The 16,452-nt window shown below is 43.0% G+C and overlaps 1 protein-coding gene across 4 annotated transcripts in view; it reads right to left on the bottom strand.

Annotated features, from left to right (window-relative positions):
* Positions 1-16,452, bottom strand: part of cacna1ha (calcium channel, voltage-dependent, T type, alpha 1H subunit a) — a 97,249-nt gene that overhangs the window by 25,884 nt on the left and 54,913 nt on the right. For all 4 annotated transcript variants that reach the window (XM_034594000.1, XM_034594003.1, XM_034594004.1 and 1 more), the window contains 7 exons: positions 15,965-16,247; positions 12,479-12,571; positions 11,101-11,339; positions 9,979-10,520; positions 6,292-6,455; positions 5,531-5,725; positions 270-421 (listed from right to left, as the gene is read on the bottom strand). In XM_034594000.1, the coding sequence (XP_034449891.1) occupies positions 270-421; positions 5,531-5,725; positions 6,292-6,455; positions 9,979-10,520; positions 11,101-11,339; positions 12,479-12,571; positions 15,965-16,247 (1,668 nt within the window). The remainder of the gene's footprint in view (positions 1-269; positions 422-5,530; positions 5,726-6,291; positions 6,456-9,978; positions 10,521-11,100; positions 11,340-12,478; positions 12,572-15,964; positions 16,248-16,452) is intronic.

The raw sequence follows: 16,452 nt of genomic DNA, 5'->3' as shown, positions 1-16,452 counted from the left end.
CCCACTTGATCCATCATGACTGTGACAGTCATAGCTACTGTAAAGATTGAATCTGACGCTCGAGACTTAATGACTGACGGGCTACAGAAGAAATGTGAAGAGGGGTGTGGCCCTGAATCAGAGCTGTTGTGTAGTTTGTGAAATCGATGCTGATCTGACACACGGTTCGATCAAGAGTAGGAATCAGGAGTGGTTGTAGTCGAACAGGTTTCAGTGAGAGAAGCATGTAAGTTAAAATGCAAAGATAAGTATAGGTGGGTGAATATTACCTGATGATAACGATGATGCTATCGAATATGTTGTACGGGTTCCTGATGTATCCGAACAAGCCGAACGCCAGCAGCATGAAGCCCATCTCCAAGACGAACATACTGGTGAAGACGATGTTACTGATCTCCAACACATCAGTCAGCTGCTCGGGCTGGAGGGATGGAGGGACGGAGGGATGGAGGGAGAAAGATAGAAAGTAAGAGACGGACGAGAAAAAAGAGGCGAGAAGAAAGAAACATAGAAAACAAGAAGAAATATACGAAAACGGGTCAATAAATATCTCCAACCTATTATCCAAGAACTGTAAAATCCCTTTTAGTCTTTGTGCCCTAAGCTGAGACGATATCAGTCAAATTCAGAGCCGTAGTCAGGGCCAATCAATCAAATGGGAACAACGGCGCTCATCTATCACTGCTGACCCACTCCACTTACCTCACAGTACAGTCAGGGATTTAGACCCCCCCACGGAAAAAAGCATGCGGCTCAGTCTTTTATGGAAAACCCAGCAGTTTTGTGCTCTGGTAAATGCATCATGGGGCCGCGACCCCTTCGGCTTGAGCTGAATCAGTGATATAAAGGTGACGGATGCATTGAAAAGAATTGTTGCAGACTCGACACTTTACAGATATATCACACATCAACATCCATCCATGCAACCTGCACATGCCTGAGGTTAGATATAGTGCTTCTGACCTGCTCGAGTAAATCAAAGCATTAAAAAGGCCATTAAAGGTAAGAGATTCAGTAAAAAACAAACTCATTAACCTGATTGTCTGTATCATGTGTATCTGTGTGTGGATTTCCAAGATGTCCACCATTTGCTAAACCTCATATCGTCCTCCTGCACACTCAGAAGTGTCCTTTGCTGACACTCTCTGTACTTATATGACATTCTCATTCCTCTCCCATACTTTACATTCCCATACTTCTTCATACAGCATTATGATTCCCTGGTATTAACACCTAATGAATAATGATGATTCCCAGACGACTGAGTCATCCTAAACCGCCAATCAGTGTTTAATGCAATGATGGGAAGTTATTAAAAACGTCTGGGGGATCAACAAGGCCCAAAGCCCATCTCGTATCCAGGCCCATGGTGAATAAAAGCAGATGGATCATATTCTGAATTAATTAACACACTGCCGTGATTAATGTGAAATACAAAATCCCAGACATCCTGCTACGAGCACAGATAGGTTTTTTCTTTTTTGATTTAATTAAGTTAGAAAACTCTGGATTAGCTGGTTTTGTTAAATGTTTTTGGCTTTGCACCTTGATTGATTAATAACTTAATACAGTTCTGGCTTGAAAATCTGCTGTGGCACTGGAAGGAGGAGGAATTTATATGATCCGCTGAAGGCCGGGAGGAACACACAGGGAGGAGTTCACCTTCATCCTGGGTTATTCCACTCTGTCTGTCAGCAGCCTGCAGAAACATCTAGTTATACATTATGTGAAAAGTCTGCACCATCTCTTGTTCAATGTCAAAATCCAATTTATTATTCTGTGATTGGTGCAAGTAACAAAATCTCTCTATATAAAAGTGGAGGTAAAGAAACGGAGCAGTAAACATGGATTTGAAACGTTACAACTTATCAAGTGATTTGATGAATTCAGAGCTGATTTCATTGACTAACTGACTCGCTGATCGACTGCTTGGCTCTGGACCGGCGGTGGGTGTGGTCTTTGATTGGCGTATTTGGCAGAAATAACCACGGTCGTGCTGCCGTAAACGAGAAATGTCCGTTGGATATTCTCAGCGATGAATGAAACACGGTATAAAGTATCACAGCCCAGTTCGTCAGGTTGATCCAATCGATTGATGATTTATCATCTCGCAAAACACTTTATCACTTCCATCATTAACTTTGCAAGTATTCTCATCACTTCCCATTTTTTTTGTTCCTGAGCTCATCCTTGAGGCCACTTTCCTCAAATGACAAATGACAAGTTGAAAAATGAAGGTTAGACAGAAAGTGATGGAGCACATCTCTGTTTTCCTCATATCACCACCGTATTAATCAAATCCCCTGATAAGTCATCACTCCGCTTTTCATCACACCTCCACTTTCACTGGCTCCGTTTGGCAAATTCACATGAAATTTCCATCACCCTCTATTTTTAATCTGTTAATTTGTGTGACTTCCTCCCCTCGTATGATTCCTTCAGTTTGCATAATCAGACACTTATATAATACTTTCATAACCCGGTCAGGACACTGCTGCTTCAGCTGAGGATCATGACGGGAATCACTGATAGAGGGCGCCACACTACACAGCTGCACCTCACCTCAAACACACAGAGACACTCACACACTTCTTCCTTCCACCTCTATCGTCTAAATTTGAACATTTTCCATTTAATTCTTTAAATGACTATACCCGCACTTTATTATGATGTGTAAATCTGTATGTTTTTTCAAGTATGTGTATAGATATATATTCACTTAATGGTTACAACCAACAGTGAAGTCAACCAGGCAAAACCAGGCAAGACATCTCAAACACTGAAGGTTAACCGGAGTCCGAACAGGGTTTACTGCCAAAATCTGAGATGTTTTGGTTGTTGCAGACAAGTGATGGTTTTGTGTTTGGATTTTGAAAAGGGGGATATAATGTTTTCCCTCGCAATCAAATTAAATCCCTTAATAAAACAAGTTTTGCTCTGAATAAAGAAAATATACTTTTTCTCCTGTAAAAGGTTGATGGCAGACATGTGCCTGTAATTGAGTATTTTTTACATTGTGTTGTTGCCCTAGTTTGAAAAGACCCCTGCTAAAGGAACGGGGTTTCTTTCTGTGAAGTGCAGCTGCAGTGCAGAACAAGGCTGTGAAACCTAAAGCAAAACCCCATCTCAGTTTTTTGGGGATGTTCACTATTTCGGGCTGATGAGCTTTTGAGTTAATTGGGACGGTTGAGAAGCCGACGGGGCCTGTGCAGGGACAACAGGACTCAGATGGACCGTCAGGGGACTCAACCTGTCCTGTCGTGGGAAATGAAGCCGTGCACACAGACTGAATAGAGTCTATGTGTTTGCTGCTCTGGCTGTTTAGTTTTAACTAGTGTCTCCCTTCCCAGACAGGCACCACATAAAAACTTTAAAGCACTTCAATGAAGCTTTAAAAGATCTCTCAACTTAAACACACACAATGTTAAGACTCGCATGCAGGACATTATTACCCACCAGTGGACTATAGTGGCATTTTCATTACATCTGTGAACAACCGCCTTCACAGCGTACGTTGCAGAACTTACATTTTTAATGCCTCATAGAAGGGACAAATTTATCTGTGCTTTACTCTGTGGCTGACACAGTGTGTTAAAACAAGACAAAATAAAATGCAGTAATAGCTGGAGGGCACAAACCTGGGAGCTGGAGGTTTGAAGTGTTAAAAGAAAAGAAATAAAAAACGGAGGAGGAGGAACTGGCACAGACTGAATGTGAATTGTGGTTCTGGCTGATGCACAAGAGGTTGTGAGGAAGCGCGGGCTGCTTTAAGGATCACAGGAGCAGGTTCCTTTCAAGTCTCAGGGGGGAAAATGGAGGTGGGCAAAATAAAAAAGAGACACTCATCCCTCGTCTCACTTAGAGTAGAAGAGCTAGTTCACCATGATGATAAGTGAGGGGTTTCAAAAGAAGCTGTCTTTATACACGGTCGATGTACTAATCTACTACGGTCTCCAGTTATTATTCAAACCTAAGGCTTTAGACTTGACTTTAAAAAACAACGTGTCTGCCCTGGAGAGGATAAAGTCTTTGCTTGTGCCCGTATACAGCTCTGAATGTGACCTTGCCTATAGATCTATGAGATAAGAAAACTTAAAAATGTCATCTGGCAAAGCAGGAAAGGAGATTGAGCGTGATTTTTAAGCAGGACACTGGAAAAAACACAAAAAGACCAACTCATATATAGAAGCATATATTAGTATATATATTTATAATTCGGGACATGATATATGCACCTTCAACTAATTGAGCAGTAAACTCTCAAACACATTATTGTGTTTTAATCATGAAACTTGAAACCTGCTCTTCTTCTCTGTGTGTGTATGTTTTATACTTATACTGTTATGTTGAATCTGATGTATTTCTCAGGTGTGATCTGATTCACCCTCCACACTGTTTCTTTCCTCTAACAGCATCAAGTTGCATTTCAGAACCCAGAGTCACATGTTTATGTCGGCGTCGGGGTCGATTATCACTTATCATCACTTTATGTAACCACACGAGGAACGTGAAGGCAAAGACCGTTTACAATCTGATGCGAGTGGCCAGAAAACGTCGTCTAAATCAATTTGCCTCCATCACTTCACATGTGGGCTTTTTACTTCGGCGCAGCTCCGATGACAAATGTTCCATTTCCCAATCTGGAGTCAGTGTAAACGCAGCCAAGACGAGCATCAATCCTCTCGCTCTCTCTCTCTGAACTCGCTCACAGGCTCCACTATGCCTCCCACGTTCATACACTCCTTCACGCGTTCACACACACTCAGTCTCATAAAGTTTGGCTAGGTGTCACCAAAAGGGAACGATGAGTACCGAGGGGAGGAGGAGCTCTTACGTAACACTTCAGTCTCTCTCTCTCTCTCTCTGTCTGTATACGAGTGTGTGTTCTTGGCCCAATAAGGCCATGGCTCTCCCAGTCATTCCCTGTGTTTATACCACAAAGATAGAAACACACACACACACATACGAACACACAGACGCACACACACACACACAGACAGACGAACACATTCCCTGGGGAGTGAATTAGGGGAGAGGGGGGCAAGGAGAGCCGGAGAGACGAGGGGAGGGACTGGACTTACACACAAGAATCTTCTTGTTGGGGTTTATACGTTTGCTTTTCTGATGGGAAATTATTATTATTATTATTATTATTATTATTATTACTTCCCACATGTTGGCCACACGGGAAAAAACTCGAAACACAAACCTGGAGAGTGTGTGTCAGTGTCTCGATGGCTATTTGTGTGCAAGTGTGTGAGAAACAGAGAGAGAGTCACTCCGCCTCCTCCGCCTCCTCCCCCCTCTATATCCTCATTTCCTCTAATTTAAATTCTCTACCAGCGAAATGCCATTTTTACCCACAAATTCCACATGTACCGGTTGTACTGGTTGGGCAGAATTCCCAGAATAGATAAACAGAGACAAACATTTCTGCTCGTTTCCTGATGAAAGTGAGTCATTCAGATTGGAACCACTGATCTAATCTGTTTGCGGTTTCTATTCAGGCCTGTGTCAGCCTGTGTCTTACCTGCTCGTGGTACTCGATCCCCATGCTGAGGGTGTTGACGAGGATAGCGATCATGATCCCCCGATTGAAGTATTTACTCTCCACGATCCTCTTCAGCTTCTCCCTGAAGTTCACCCAGGCCCGGACCGCTCCGTTTTTGTACTCCACCACCCCCCGCCGCCTGCTTCGACCTCTGCCACCTCTCAGGTCTCCGCTCTGGAGGAAAGACGGACGCGTCACTTAAACAGAGGCCAAAACCGTGAAAAATAACGATTTGGTCTTGATTTTCAGTTAAAACAACCATTTCTTATATGGCTGTAGTTATAGACAGTAGACAAATAATCACAAAAAGCAGAACTACTGCCTGATAGGTTTCAGTTCACATCCGTATCTCATGTTTTGAAGATTTTGACGGAATTTAATAAATTTGTGTATTTTTTCTTGAGTTACAGCAAATACGTTTCGATATTTCACAGCGACCTCGACTTTTCTTTGACGACTGAAGTCCAATCAATTCATCCTTGAGTCCGAGTGAACGTTTGGTTGAATTCGTTGAATCTGAAGAAACTACCTCTCACCATTCCCGGGATATATCGCATTCACAAAAGTGGGACGGATGGAAAACTCGTCCTCTGGTTACGATGCTGATCAACTTGATTCTATTTCATTGTTTATCTGCTGTTTTGATTTTTTCATACGTACATAGCAGCCATCACCGTCACCCACATTAATACGTTTTCTCATCGGTGTTAAACATCATCATTAGAGCAGTCGGTTCTGACCTGGGGGAAGTCGTGCAGTCCGTCCTCTCCTCTTCCTCCCTCCAGGTCTCCCAGCTCCAGCTCTAAGGTCTCCAGGCTGCGAGCACACAAAGGGCAGCTGAGCAGCTCCAGGAGCAGAGGGCTGGGCACCACACCCGCCAGCTGGTACAACAGCCTCTGGCGACCTGAGTGAGGGAAACGGGTGGAGACGGTCAGATGTCGCAGTCGGATCGTTCCAAGAACTCGTGAGCAGGACAAACACGTCCAACGTTAATGGAGATGTTGCACAAATTACCAAAAATACAGCCACTTACACCGATTAGCCACAAAATTGAATCCGGTTTCCTGTTTTAATGATGCGGTTGATTTATGTATCGTAATCCACCGACATACAATGTGTGGCTTATGTTTTATATGAAATATGCTGGATTGATGAATGTTAACCAATCTTACAAAACACAAATAATGAGTAAACTGGTAATCTGCTGTATTTCCTCCAAAAAAAGGAGATTATGTTTACGGCCTTGTCCATTTGTTTATTTGTTGGCTGGTTTGATTCTCAGCAGGATTACACAAAACCTTCAGAACAGATTTCCACAAAACTCAGTGTGAGGATGGAACAAGAAAGAAGCCATTAAAATTTGAGGTGGATCCAAGAATTCTTTTTCACTTTCTTCAACCACTTTCTCAAGGAATAATAAATGGCTCTCGATAAATAAAAGAAAGCTGGCATATCTAGTTTGTATAATTTGATGCAGCTTGACTGAATTTAAGGGGACTGTTATTATTATTATTCCTTCTGAGTACACCTCTAGTTGCTGCTGTATTGCCATGGCAGTGTCCTTTATTTGATTCTACATCCTTTTAGAAAACATGTACAACTGCAGATGAAAATGTTATTTCACCATTTTCATTTTCAGCCCTGGTTTGCACGCAGCCTTAACAACCTCCAACAACAAAACAGGACAAACTGTACTGCATGAAGCCGAATCAGGGCAACGAGGCCGGATTCACTGCAAAGCACAAGCTCCTGCTCATCAGGCGTATTGCTGTGAGTGCAGACTGAGGGAAACACAATTTTAAAACACGTTGCTATTTTAAAGAACAAAGCACGATGGATCGAGAAAGAGACATATGTAGACAGGAGACATTCAGGTACAGGGATGATGCTGGGATGGTGTTTCATGTGTCAGAAGGGATGTCCTATCTCAGCTGAGAGCCAAAAGCGGTTTCTGCAGTGAGAGCTCGCCCACACCACCCGATCCTGGCTGACTCCTCTCACCCTCTGTTCTCTGACTACATCCTCTTAAAATCAGCACGGAGGAACTGCAAAGCACGGCGGAAAACCAGCAGAGACAGAAACTAGACTTCTGGTAACATCAGCGCTTCAGACGCAGCTTCAAACAGCACAGCAAGTCGTTTACAACACTTTCTTATAAAAGAAAATTGTTGTCATTTGTAATTTCTTGAATAAATCTCCATGTCAGTCTGAGCATTTTGACTCTGGACAGGTTGTTGGTATCCACACAAATCTTCAAGAGGTTTTTCAAATTCGACTCAACGCCACATTACGTTATAACACATGTTAGATTCGATTTTATTGGAACTTTGGAAGAATCTCCCTGTGGAAAACTTTTAAATCTCTTAAAGGCACCTTTTCATAGGTTTGCTCTCTGTAGGTTCTGATCTTAACAACTAACTTATATCATTTTATAATGTTTTATTTAATTAACCCTGTTTTTACTCTTTTCACAATGGCAATTCAATTTATATCTAATTTCTATTGTTCCTTGTAAAGCACCCTATCACTGTGTTTTGAAAAGAGCTATGAATAAATAAAATGTACAATCTATTATAATATCATTTATATTAGTTTTGCTACAAATTAGGTTTGAGAAGGTGCGTCGTTGTTCTTAAAGTCCAAATAAAAACAAACAAGATAATTTAAACTGTGCAACCTTCCACACACATTAGAGGCAGAGGTGGAGTTGAGGTAGAACGTGTTGCACTCACTCTCTGAGGATTCATATTGACTGCCTCCCGGTCAGAGGTGCATCGACTGTTTGAACACGTCCGACACACTCGCCGTGTTTCTTTTCCTTGGCGCTCTTCCTCATCTCTGTCTTTTCCGTATTTATCACACTTCACACACCGACTCTTCACTCCAGCAAGGAACTAATTCATGTGCACTTAATTATGTTTGGAGTGTCGGGAGCCAGCTGTGTGTGAATGAGTGTGTAGCGCAGTATCGTTGGCAACAGTCAGATTTCCAAGGCTTGCTTATGGGTCTAGATGTCATATAAATAGAGTGAAATTAACAAAACGCTTGATTCATGGAGGAAACGCAAAGAGACTGTTTTCACAAACTGATTGAAAACGAGCCGTCATGAGATCTGTGACTTTGAGATGCCACAAGGACACAGTCTCCGCCCTCAGCCAGACTCCCAGATCCACTTCTGTTGTTTTAACTTTATCAACAACACAACATGCAGTTGTCATTGTGTCACTGAGATATAAAGTGACAAGACAGAGAAATCTCAATGAAATCCTGACACTTTTATTGGCTTTTTACTGACATATATATTGTCCGGAAGCCAATATGTCATTGCACAGTCTTCCCAAGGACAATAGTATTGGAGACCACAGGAGAAGAGACACGTCCATTTCAGACCATGTAACCGTCACTGTCCACATACTTTCATGTATCTTTTATGCTAGCATGGTTGTTAAGCAGTACATCCACTAGAGGGCAGTGCAGAGTCGAGAATTTCTGGCAATAACAATGCGACGTGGAGGAGGTTTGGAAAAGAGGCAAAAGTCTGTTTATCCCTTTGACCGGGTGAATTAATATCTTATAGAATCCTGTCGATTGGCCATCGTTATTTGCATTTACTGGTGGGTTTTGACAAGCTGCAGTAGAATGATGCATCAGTTCGCTGTGGTCGGCCTGGCTTTCTGGAATAAAGTCAACCAATAGGAACAGGGGCCCAGAGACGGAGACAAAATTCCCTGTTGTTGAGATGCAAAACTATACTGAGGTTCTTAAATCCACAAATATATATATTCTTGTGAATATCCAAACACCAAAACAAAATACCAGAAAAGTGTAAAACATGGAACCTTTGAGACCAAACAGTCAGTTTCTCCTATTCCCAATAAACACAGATTCATGTCATGTTCTCTGTCCCTTTCTCTCTTCTTCTTCTCCCTCTGCTCTGAATAGATGTGATTTATTTCTCTCTCTACCTCGGCCTCCCTCTGGAATCTGAGTCTTTCATACTTTGTGCGTCTCCTCTCAACTCCATCTGTTTCTTCTTTCATCTTCCACATTGTTCAAAAATACCAGCGCACACCTGTGATTTTCTTCATTTTACTTTGCACCGGCTGATTTCTCCCAGTTCTCCCCTTCATCCCCTCCCTGGATTAATAACTGTAACACTTGAGACATGGATTTCCTGTCAGTCCTTACTAAGTGCTGCTTGAGACACACACACACAGCCACAGGCTACCTCCGCTCAAACTGAGGAAGAGCACCGAGGAACCGGCAGAACTGAGAATGAAAAGGTGAGTGTGATAACAAAGATGGAGCCCAGGGGAAAACATCTCGTACAGAATGTGAAGAGAAATAGAGGTCAGTGAAACCCGTGAAGAAAGGGGAGAGAACAAAAGAGCAAAAATCAAGATGTTCAGAGAGTTTTAAACACTTACTGTGTTGTCCCATGAGCTTGTAGAGCTTGTTCAGCGTCTCCGTGTGTTCCGACGCCGGGTGATTTGTCGGGTGCTGCTCTGGGCCCGGCCTGCACTGCTGGGAGTGAGGCGGCGGCGTCTTGCTGCTGTAGCTGCACACAAAAGACGGCAGGATGGTGGGATAGTTCATCCCACCATTCAGCCGCCCAAGCAATACCCCCATGCCAGGGCTGACAACAGCTGGGTGGGCACCGCTACCGCCGCTGTTATTTTCATGTGTACTTCCTCTCCGCACAGGAAGCGACTTCATCTCCAGCTCCTCCCCTCCTCCCTCTCTGTCCGTGTGCTCAGCGGTTCCCACGCTGATGGTGTGCTGCCCGCCGTTGCTGAGGCGACAGTGCTGGTGCTGGTGGTGCTGCAGGAGGTTGTGGATCGGCCTCAGCCACAATGCGCTATTGGGTCCCGATCCGCCGCATCCCCTGCTGGAACCGTGGCCGTGTCCATTACCCCCGCCGTTACTGCCGCCACCGCTTCCATTAGGATTCACCTTTTTACGACGTTTACTGGTCAGATGAGAAGAGACATGAACGTGAACAGAGAAGGTATTACTTCCAGGTGTGTGTTGTCTACTTCCAGGTGTGTTTTTTTACTTCCAGGTGTGTGTTTTCTACTTCCAGGTGTGTTTTTTTACTTCCAGGTGTGTGTTGTCTACTTCCAGGTGTGTTTTTTTACTTCCAGGTGTGTGTTTTCTACTTCCAGGTGTATGTTTTCTACTTCCAGGTGTGTGTTGTCTACTTCCAGGTGTGTGTTTTCTACTTCCAGGTGTGTGTTGTCTACTTCCAGGTCTGTTTTTTTGTGTGTTCTCAACCATTTTTGAGGCCGTGCATAATAAAATGTGGTTTATTTTTCAGGGAATAGAAATTGTATAAAATTACGCCTTAAGTCTTGTAATTTAATTTTTACATTTAATGGGCCCTAAGACTCTGTCGTAAAGGTGGAGAAATGCTGACAAAATGTTATTTAACTGGATATTTCTGTGCATAAAAACAACTAATGAACCAGAAACATGAGCAAACCATAACACAGACTTTGGAAGTAGCGTTTGGATTTTTCCCAGATGATATAAAGAAGCTGGTCTCTAACCTGTGCCATCCGGAGTATATCCTCTGCAGCCTGCGTGTGAACTTGCGATACAGGTGGCTGATGTAGCGTAGCATCTCCTCGTAGCATGAGCCGGGCTCGCTGTAACTGGCGAGCGTGGAGTCGTTGGACATGTAGCGTGCGCGCTGCTCCCTCATCAGGGCGTTCTCCCTCTGCTTCGTCTCAGAGAACTGGGTGGCGATGACCACGAGGCACAAGTTGATCATGAAGAAAGAGCCCACCTGGGTGCGGAGGTAGAGAAAACGTTGAAGGGATCAAACTGCAGCTTTGTAGTGATACATGAGAAGACATTGTGTTGTTAGAGCAACGAGAAATGGTTGCTCTATTTGAAAACATAGAAAATCAAAACCAAGGCTGCTTCTGTCCCTTCAAGATGTTTAAAGTGTACAAGATGTAAACTTTTTCTTATGCTTTTATTTCCAAAATGTGAAACTTGAATGATCCTCTGACGAGATGGCCTCAGCGGTGGGTTAGAAATATATATCAAATCTGATTAAATTGTCTATTTAACATTTCATTACCGTGTGTTATTAAAAGAGCAACAGGAAATTAGACAAGCTCCATCTTCTGAAAGAATAATTCCTCTGACATTGTCATTTGTCTTAATCAGTCTCCTCCACTTTCTATATGAATCACTTTGGTTTTCTTTCCGCCAACGACTCCTCTCTCTCTCTCAAACCCCTTCTGCTCTTCCCCCCAATTTTTTTGAATGTATAATAAGCACTTTTACATCAAATGACAGCCGGGCAGGGAGCTCAGACGGCATCGCAAAATATAGCCTAAGCTGGGATCTTTGAAAACCCACAACAGCCTCATAAGATAAGAAGCCGACGAGCTTCAGCAGAGGGGAGTTCTGCTCCCAGCAAAGTTTAGTGGTTAACTTTAAGAAGGTTATTCCAGGTTTTCTCAAGCAGAACTGACATACGAGTACACAAAAACAACTTTCAGGAGCAAAGTGTTTTAGAAAATACTAAAAACTGTACACAGCTGTAGTAAGAGGAGCCAGATGTAAGAACTCTGTATTCCAGGTAGTCCTGAATTCAGAATGGCTTTGGTGTAATTAGTAGTTTTATCTGAGCCTTAAAAACAGGGTGGTATGTTAAACAAATTAAAACTTTAAACTATAATGATATTGGATGTTCTGAATTAATACTAAAATCTACAGGTGGCTGTAAGCAGGATACCAGTGAAAAACTCAGGTTCAAACAACCCCTGTAGATGTGGATGACATATTCTGAATCTAATTAAAAGTTAAATTACAATATTTTATTTATTCCCCTTTTCTTTGAATACTAGCAACATATCAAAATAAGAGAGGTTTAAAGAAACAGAAGAAAAATAAACTCAAGCTGGTACTTACAATAATGAGCAGTATAAAATATATAAAATTGTAGAAGGAGTGTGCGTCCATGACATAGTACATGATATCGACCCATCCTTCCAGTGTGATGACCTGGAGGCAGAGACAAAAAGTCACAGAGGGACAACGAGGGAGACGCTGTAATATAATGTAGAGGAGCAGCAGAAAAACACAAACCACACATGTGTAACACTGTGCACGCAAAATATTCAAAGTACACAGCAGTCAGATGGAGGACATTTCCTATTCTGTATTTAAAAATGGTGTCCCTCCAGCCTCTATGTGTGAGTGTGTGTGTTTGTGTGTGTGTTTACTGACGCAGCGCTTTCATGTGGCCACAATGCTAATGAGCAGCTGAGATGATGAGCGGTGGCTCAGCTGAGCCAATAATACGCTCACACCTCAACATTTACACCTCAGCTAGCGCCACACATCGCAGCGCCAGAGCACACACAACAATGGCATGAGTACAAACACACATGCCAACAGACACATGAATGCATACCTCTATGGATAGAGAGTCAAACGCACACCCACACACAACCTGGGATGACTAATCCCATCTTCTCTGGAAAGCTTCTCTTGCACCAGATTGACAAAAGAGCCAAGGATTCTCATTTGTGAGCAAAACCACACTTCAAAAACATAATCGCTGTGTATTGTTTTATTCCATGAAAACAAACGGTACACAAGCAGCCATCAAAACCACCTAATGGTACAGAAATTAAATAAAAAAACGTCGAGCCAGATCTGTGGGACAGTCAGGGAGTTCTCACACTTCACACCCTCATTCATCGAGTTAATCACAGAGTGCAATGAAAATACAAATCCTCTTTAACACCACAAAATAAAAGACTTTCATTAAAGACCATTTACTCCGGAGTAAATGTGACTATAAAGTCCTGTTGCATGTGTTTGAAGGAGTCAATAAAACGCATGTGAAGGAAAAGAGGAGATTCTTAGTTGGTTCTTTTCCATCCTGGTTAAGAGATGGAGGCGAGAAACCTGAACAAATTACTCCCTGACCCTGAGGCCGACCTCTGCTCCTCAGCCAACCTGAAGATGAGAGAACGCCGGCCGAGCGTTCAGCCTCGTAATACATGCTAATGTCATGCGTGTGGAGCAGAGATCGTGCTCTCGTGTGTCACTGGAGAATGACACATGGTTCTTGAATTCTCCTGGACACTAATGAGTGTGTCTCAGGGTCAGCGGTCATTAACTAGACGGATGATCGCTCTGACCTCCTTTACCTCTCCTCCTATGTTTTTAATCATTGCTTCACTCTTAGCTTGGATTTTTCTCTGTGAACTGGTTGTAAAACACAAACTAATTGACGATGATGTAAATGATGTGAATGTCCAGATGGGTCAGAAACATTATCGTTCTCACTACAAGAATTTTTGCCCGATTTCCCACACACGCACAAATTTTGGAACTCAGACCCAGATTAGAGCCAAATCGATTTGTCAGGCATCAATCGCTTGGTTTTTCTTTTTCTATATTTCTAACAGGCTAAATATCTAAAGGAATCAGAGACAACTAGCTGTTCAGGAGGCGAAAAAGAGGCCGAAGCCCAGAAGACGAGCACTTTCCTGTGTCACTCTCCGGGTGTGTTTTCATATTTCTGTGTAGTGTGACCTCAGAACAGCTGCACGACTCCCAATAACAGGACAGCAGGTTGTGTAGTGTGAACTGCACAGCGAACCTATGACTTGGAAAGTGGTGCAGCCTGAACTTGTCTTTCAGAAGAAAATGTTTTAAACAACCAGTCAAACGTTAGAACCTGATCTTAAACAACCCTGGCTGCAGCTGGTTTCATTTCCACAGACCAATAAGAAGAAAACAACCGAGGAATGGAAAGAGGAAGCTGTCACTGTATATTTTGTGTATTGCCCAACCCGGGTCGGGACCCAATTATGCCACAGGTTTGACTGTGGCTGCTACCAAACGGGACATCATAACAGCTTGTTGAACTCTGCAGGAGTCGCAGGGTAACCCTGTAGTCACGTAATTTGAGGCCATGGGCTGAAATGTTTTTCAGAGCCCTGTGCTGAGATGTATAATTCATGTTCTTTATATTTACAGATGCAGGAGGAATAGAGCGGTAGACTGGGATAACAAGCCTAACAGCTCATTTACCATTCAATAACACACTCTCTTTTTTTCAATATACATTCACTCTCTCTCCCTCTGTATCGCCATCACTTTTATTTTCCTGTCTCATCTTTTACTCTGTTTCGAAATGCTAGAATATTTTTACAGAGGATAAACAATCACATCGTATTAGGGCCACGTTGAATAAAAGAAAACTCTGAGATTATGAAAATCAAGTCGTAATATCACGAGATTAAAGTCAGAATATTGTCCTGGGTGGAACCCGGGGCACGTGTCATCAAGCAGTTAACAACAGGCTGTGATGAAGACGTGTACATTTCTACATAATGCGACCAGGGTTGTTTACACGGTGGTGTATTATTCACTCAGGGTATATCGGAATATCAGTGTCCAGTTTGGAGTCTGACGCCAAGGATGCTTCGCTTTGTGCTTTGTTTTCCATGTTGTCTCCTTGTGTATTTGTACTAACTAGTCTTTCCTCCAGCTCCAGGGTCATCACGTCTGCCACGGCGCTGCACAATTCTCCACCACAAAGCCGGCTCATCTCCCCCAGCCTCTAGGTTTCCTCGTTCCCCTGCCAGCCCGGGCTTCATCCTCCGCTCTGCTCTGCCAACTGACATTTCGTTCCCCCCTCAGTCTTTGTCTACTGGAATCCCTTTTCCTATTCGTCGCCATCCACTCGAGTGTCACAATAAACACTTTCTTGGTCATTGTCAACACAAGTGTGTGTGTTTTCTTGCATTTGGCTCCACCTGCCACAACGTAACAGCCCAGTGAACTAAACCATACAAACTTTATATTCATCTTTGAATTTGGATTTACCTCCTAAACAATGGCCGTTACAATAGATTCAAAATGAATGTGTGTTTGTGGGAAAACTAAAGGACCAAAAGAATCAAATCTTTAAAGCCTCTGACACTGGGATTAAGTGTCCGTTTGTGTGTGTGTGTTCAGTATTCATGGGGTTTGGGGTGTTTTTCAGGTACGGCTCTTTGAGAAAGACGTGTTGTGTTGTTTTTGTTACACACAGAGAAAGATCTATCAGCAGGCCCTGGTCAAATCTATTGAAAAAAAAAGGGTTGGAATTCATATCACAGCAGCTCAGACGGCGTCACCACAAAGACCAGCACGGTCTCCAAGGGAGCCGCGATCAGCAGGAGGGGGAACAAGAGAAAAATATGTTTGTGTGGAGAGGAAAACGCTTTCGGTCATGATACAAGTCCTCTGTGGGCCTGAGTGGAGGAACGGCAGACTTTGACCTTTCAATACATGGGAGGTGGAAAATAGATGTCCAGGTTTGACAAAATTAAAGTAAAATCTACAAAAGTTTTAGCTTCCACATCCAAAACTGTCACTTTAAACCCTGCTTACCTGGAATATGGCTATCCAGGCGTAGCCAATGTTGTCGAAGTTCACAGCTCCTTTGTGAGGGTTGAAGTTCCCGGCTTGACACACATTATAGTACCGGTTCCAGTTTACGCAGCCATTTGAGCTTTGATGCGGAGCCTCCAGTGAGCATTCCATCTTTTCCTCAATGTAGGGCGGCAAATCATTGCAGCGCAGCATCCCGTTCTCGCGCGGAGCCGAGCAGATGAACGGGCTCTCCTCGCCCTCCTCAGACATGTAGTAGGGCTCGAGGGACTTGTTGTACAATCTGAATGGAAAAAGTATAAAAACACCACTGAAAGACATCACAGTGAATGAAACGTTAGTCATACACGGCTGATTGATTGGTGAGTACTTCCTGAGGTTTGCAATCACTAGAAACAAATCTTTTAAACTTAAATCCTCAATTTACTCAAAACGATCTCTACCCTGATAAATGTATTCCATTCATAAAATGTATACATTTCACTTCA

This window comes from Hippoglossus hippoglossus, chromosome 8 (assembly GCF_009819705.1).
Source record: "Hippoglossus hippoglossus isolate fHipHip1 chromosome 8, fHipHip1.pri, whole genome shotgun sequence".
Taxonomy (NCBI): domain Eukaryota; kingdom Metazoa; phylum Chordata; class Actinopteri; order Pleuronectiformes; family Pleuronectidae; genus Hippoglossus; species Hippoglossus hippoglossus.
Note: the sequence above shows the minus strand (reverse complement) of the source record. Positions and strands in the feature narration are given on the sequence as shown.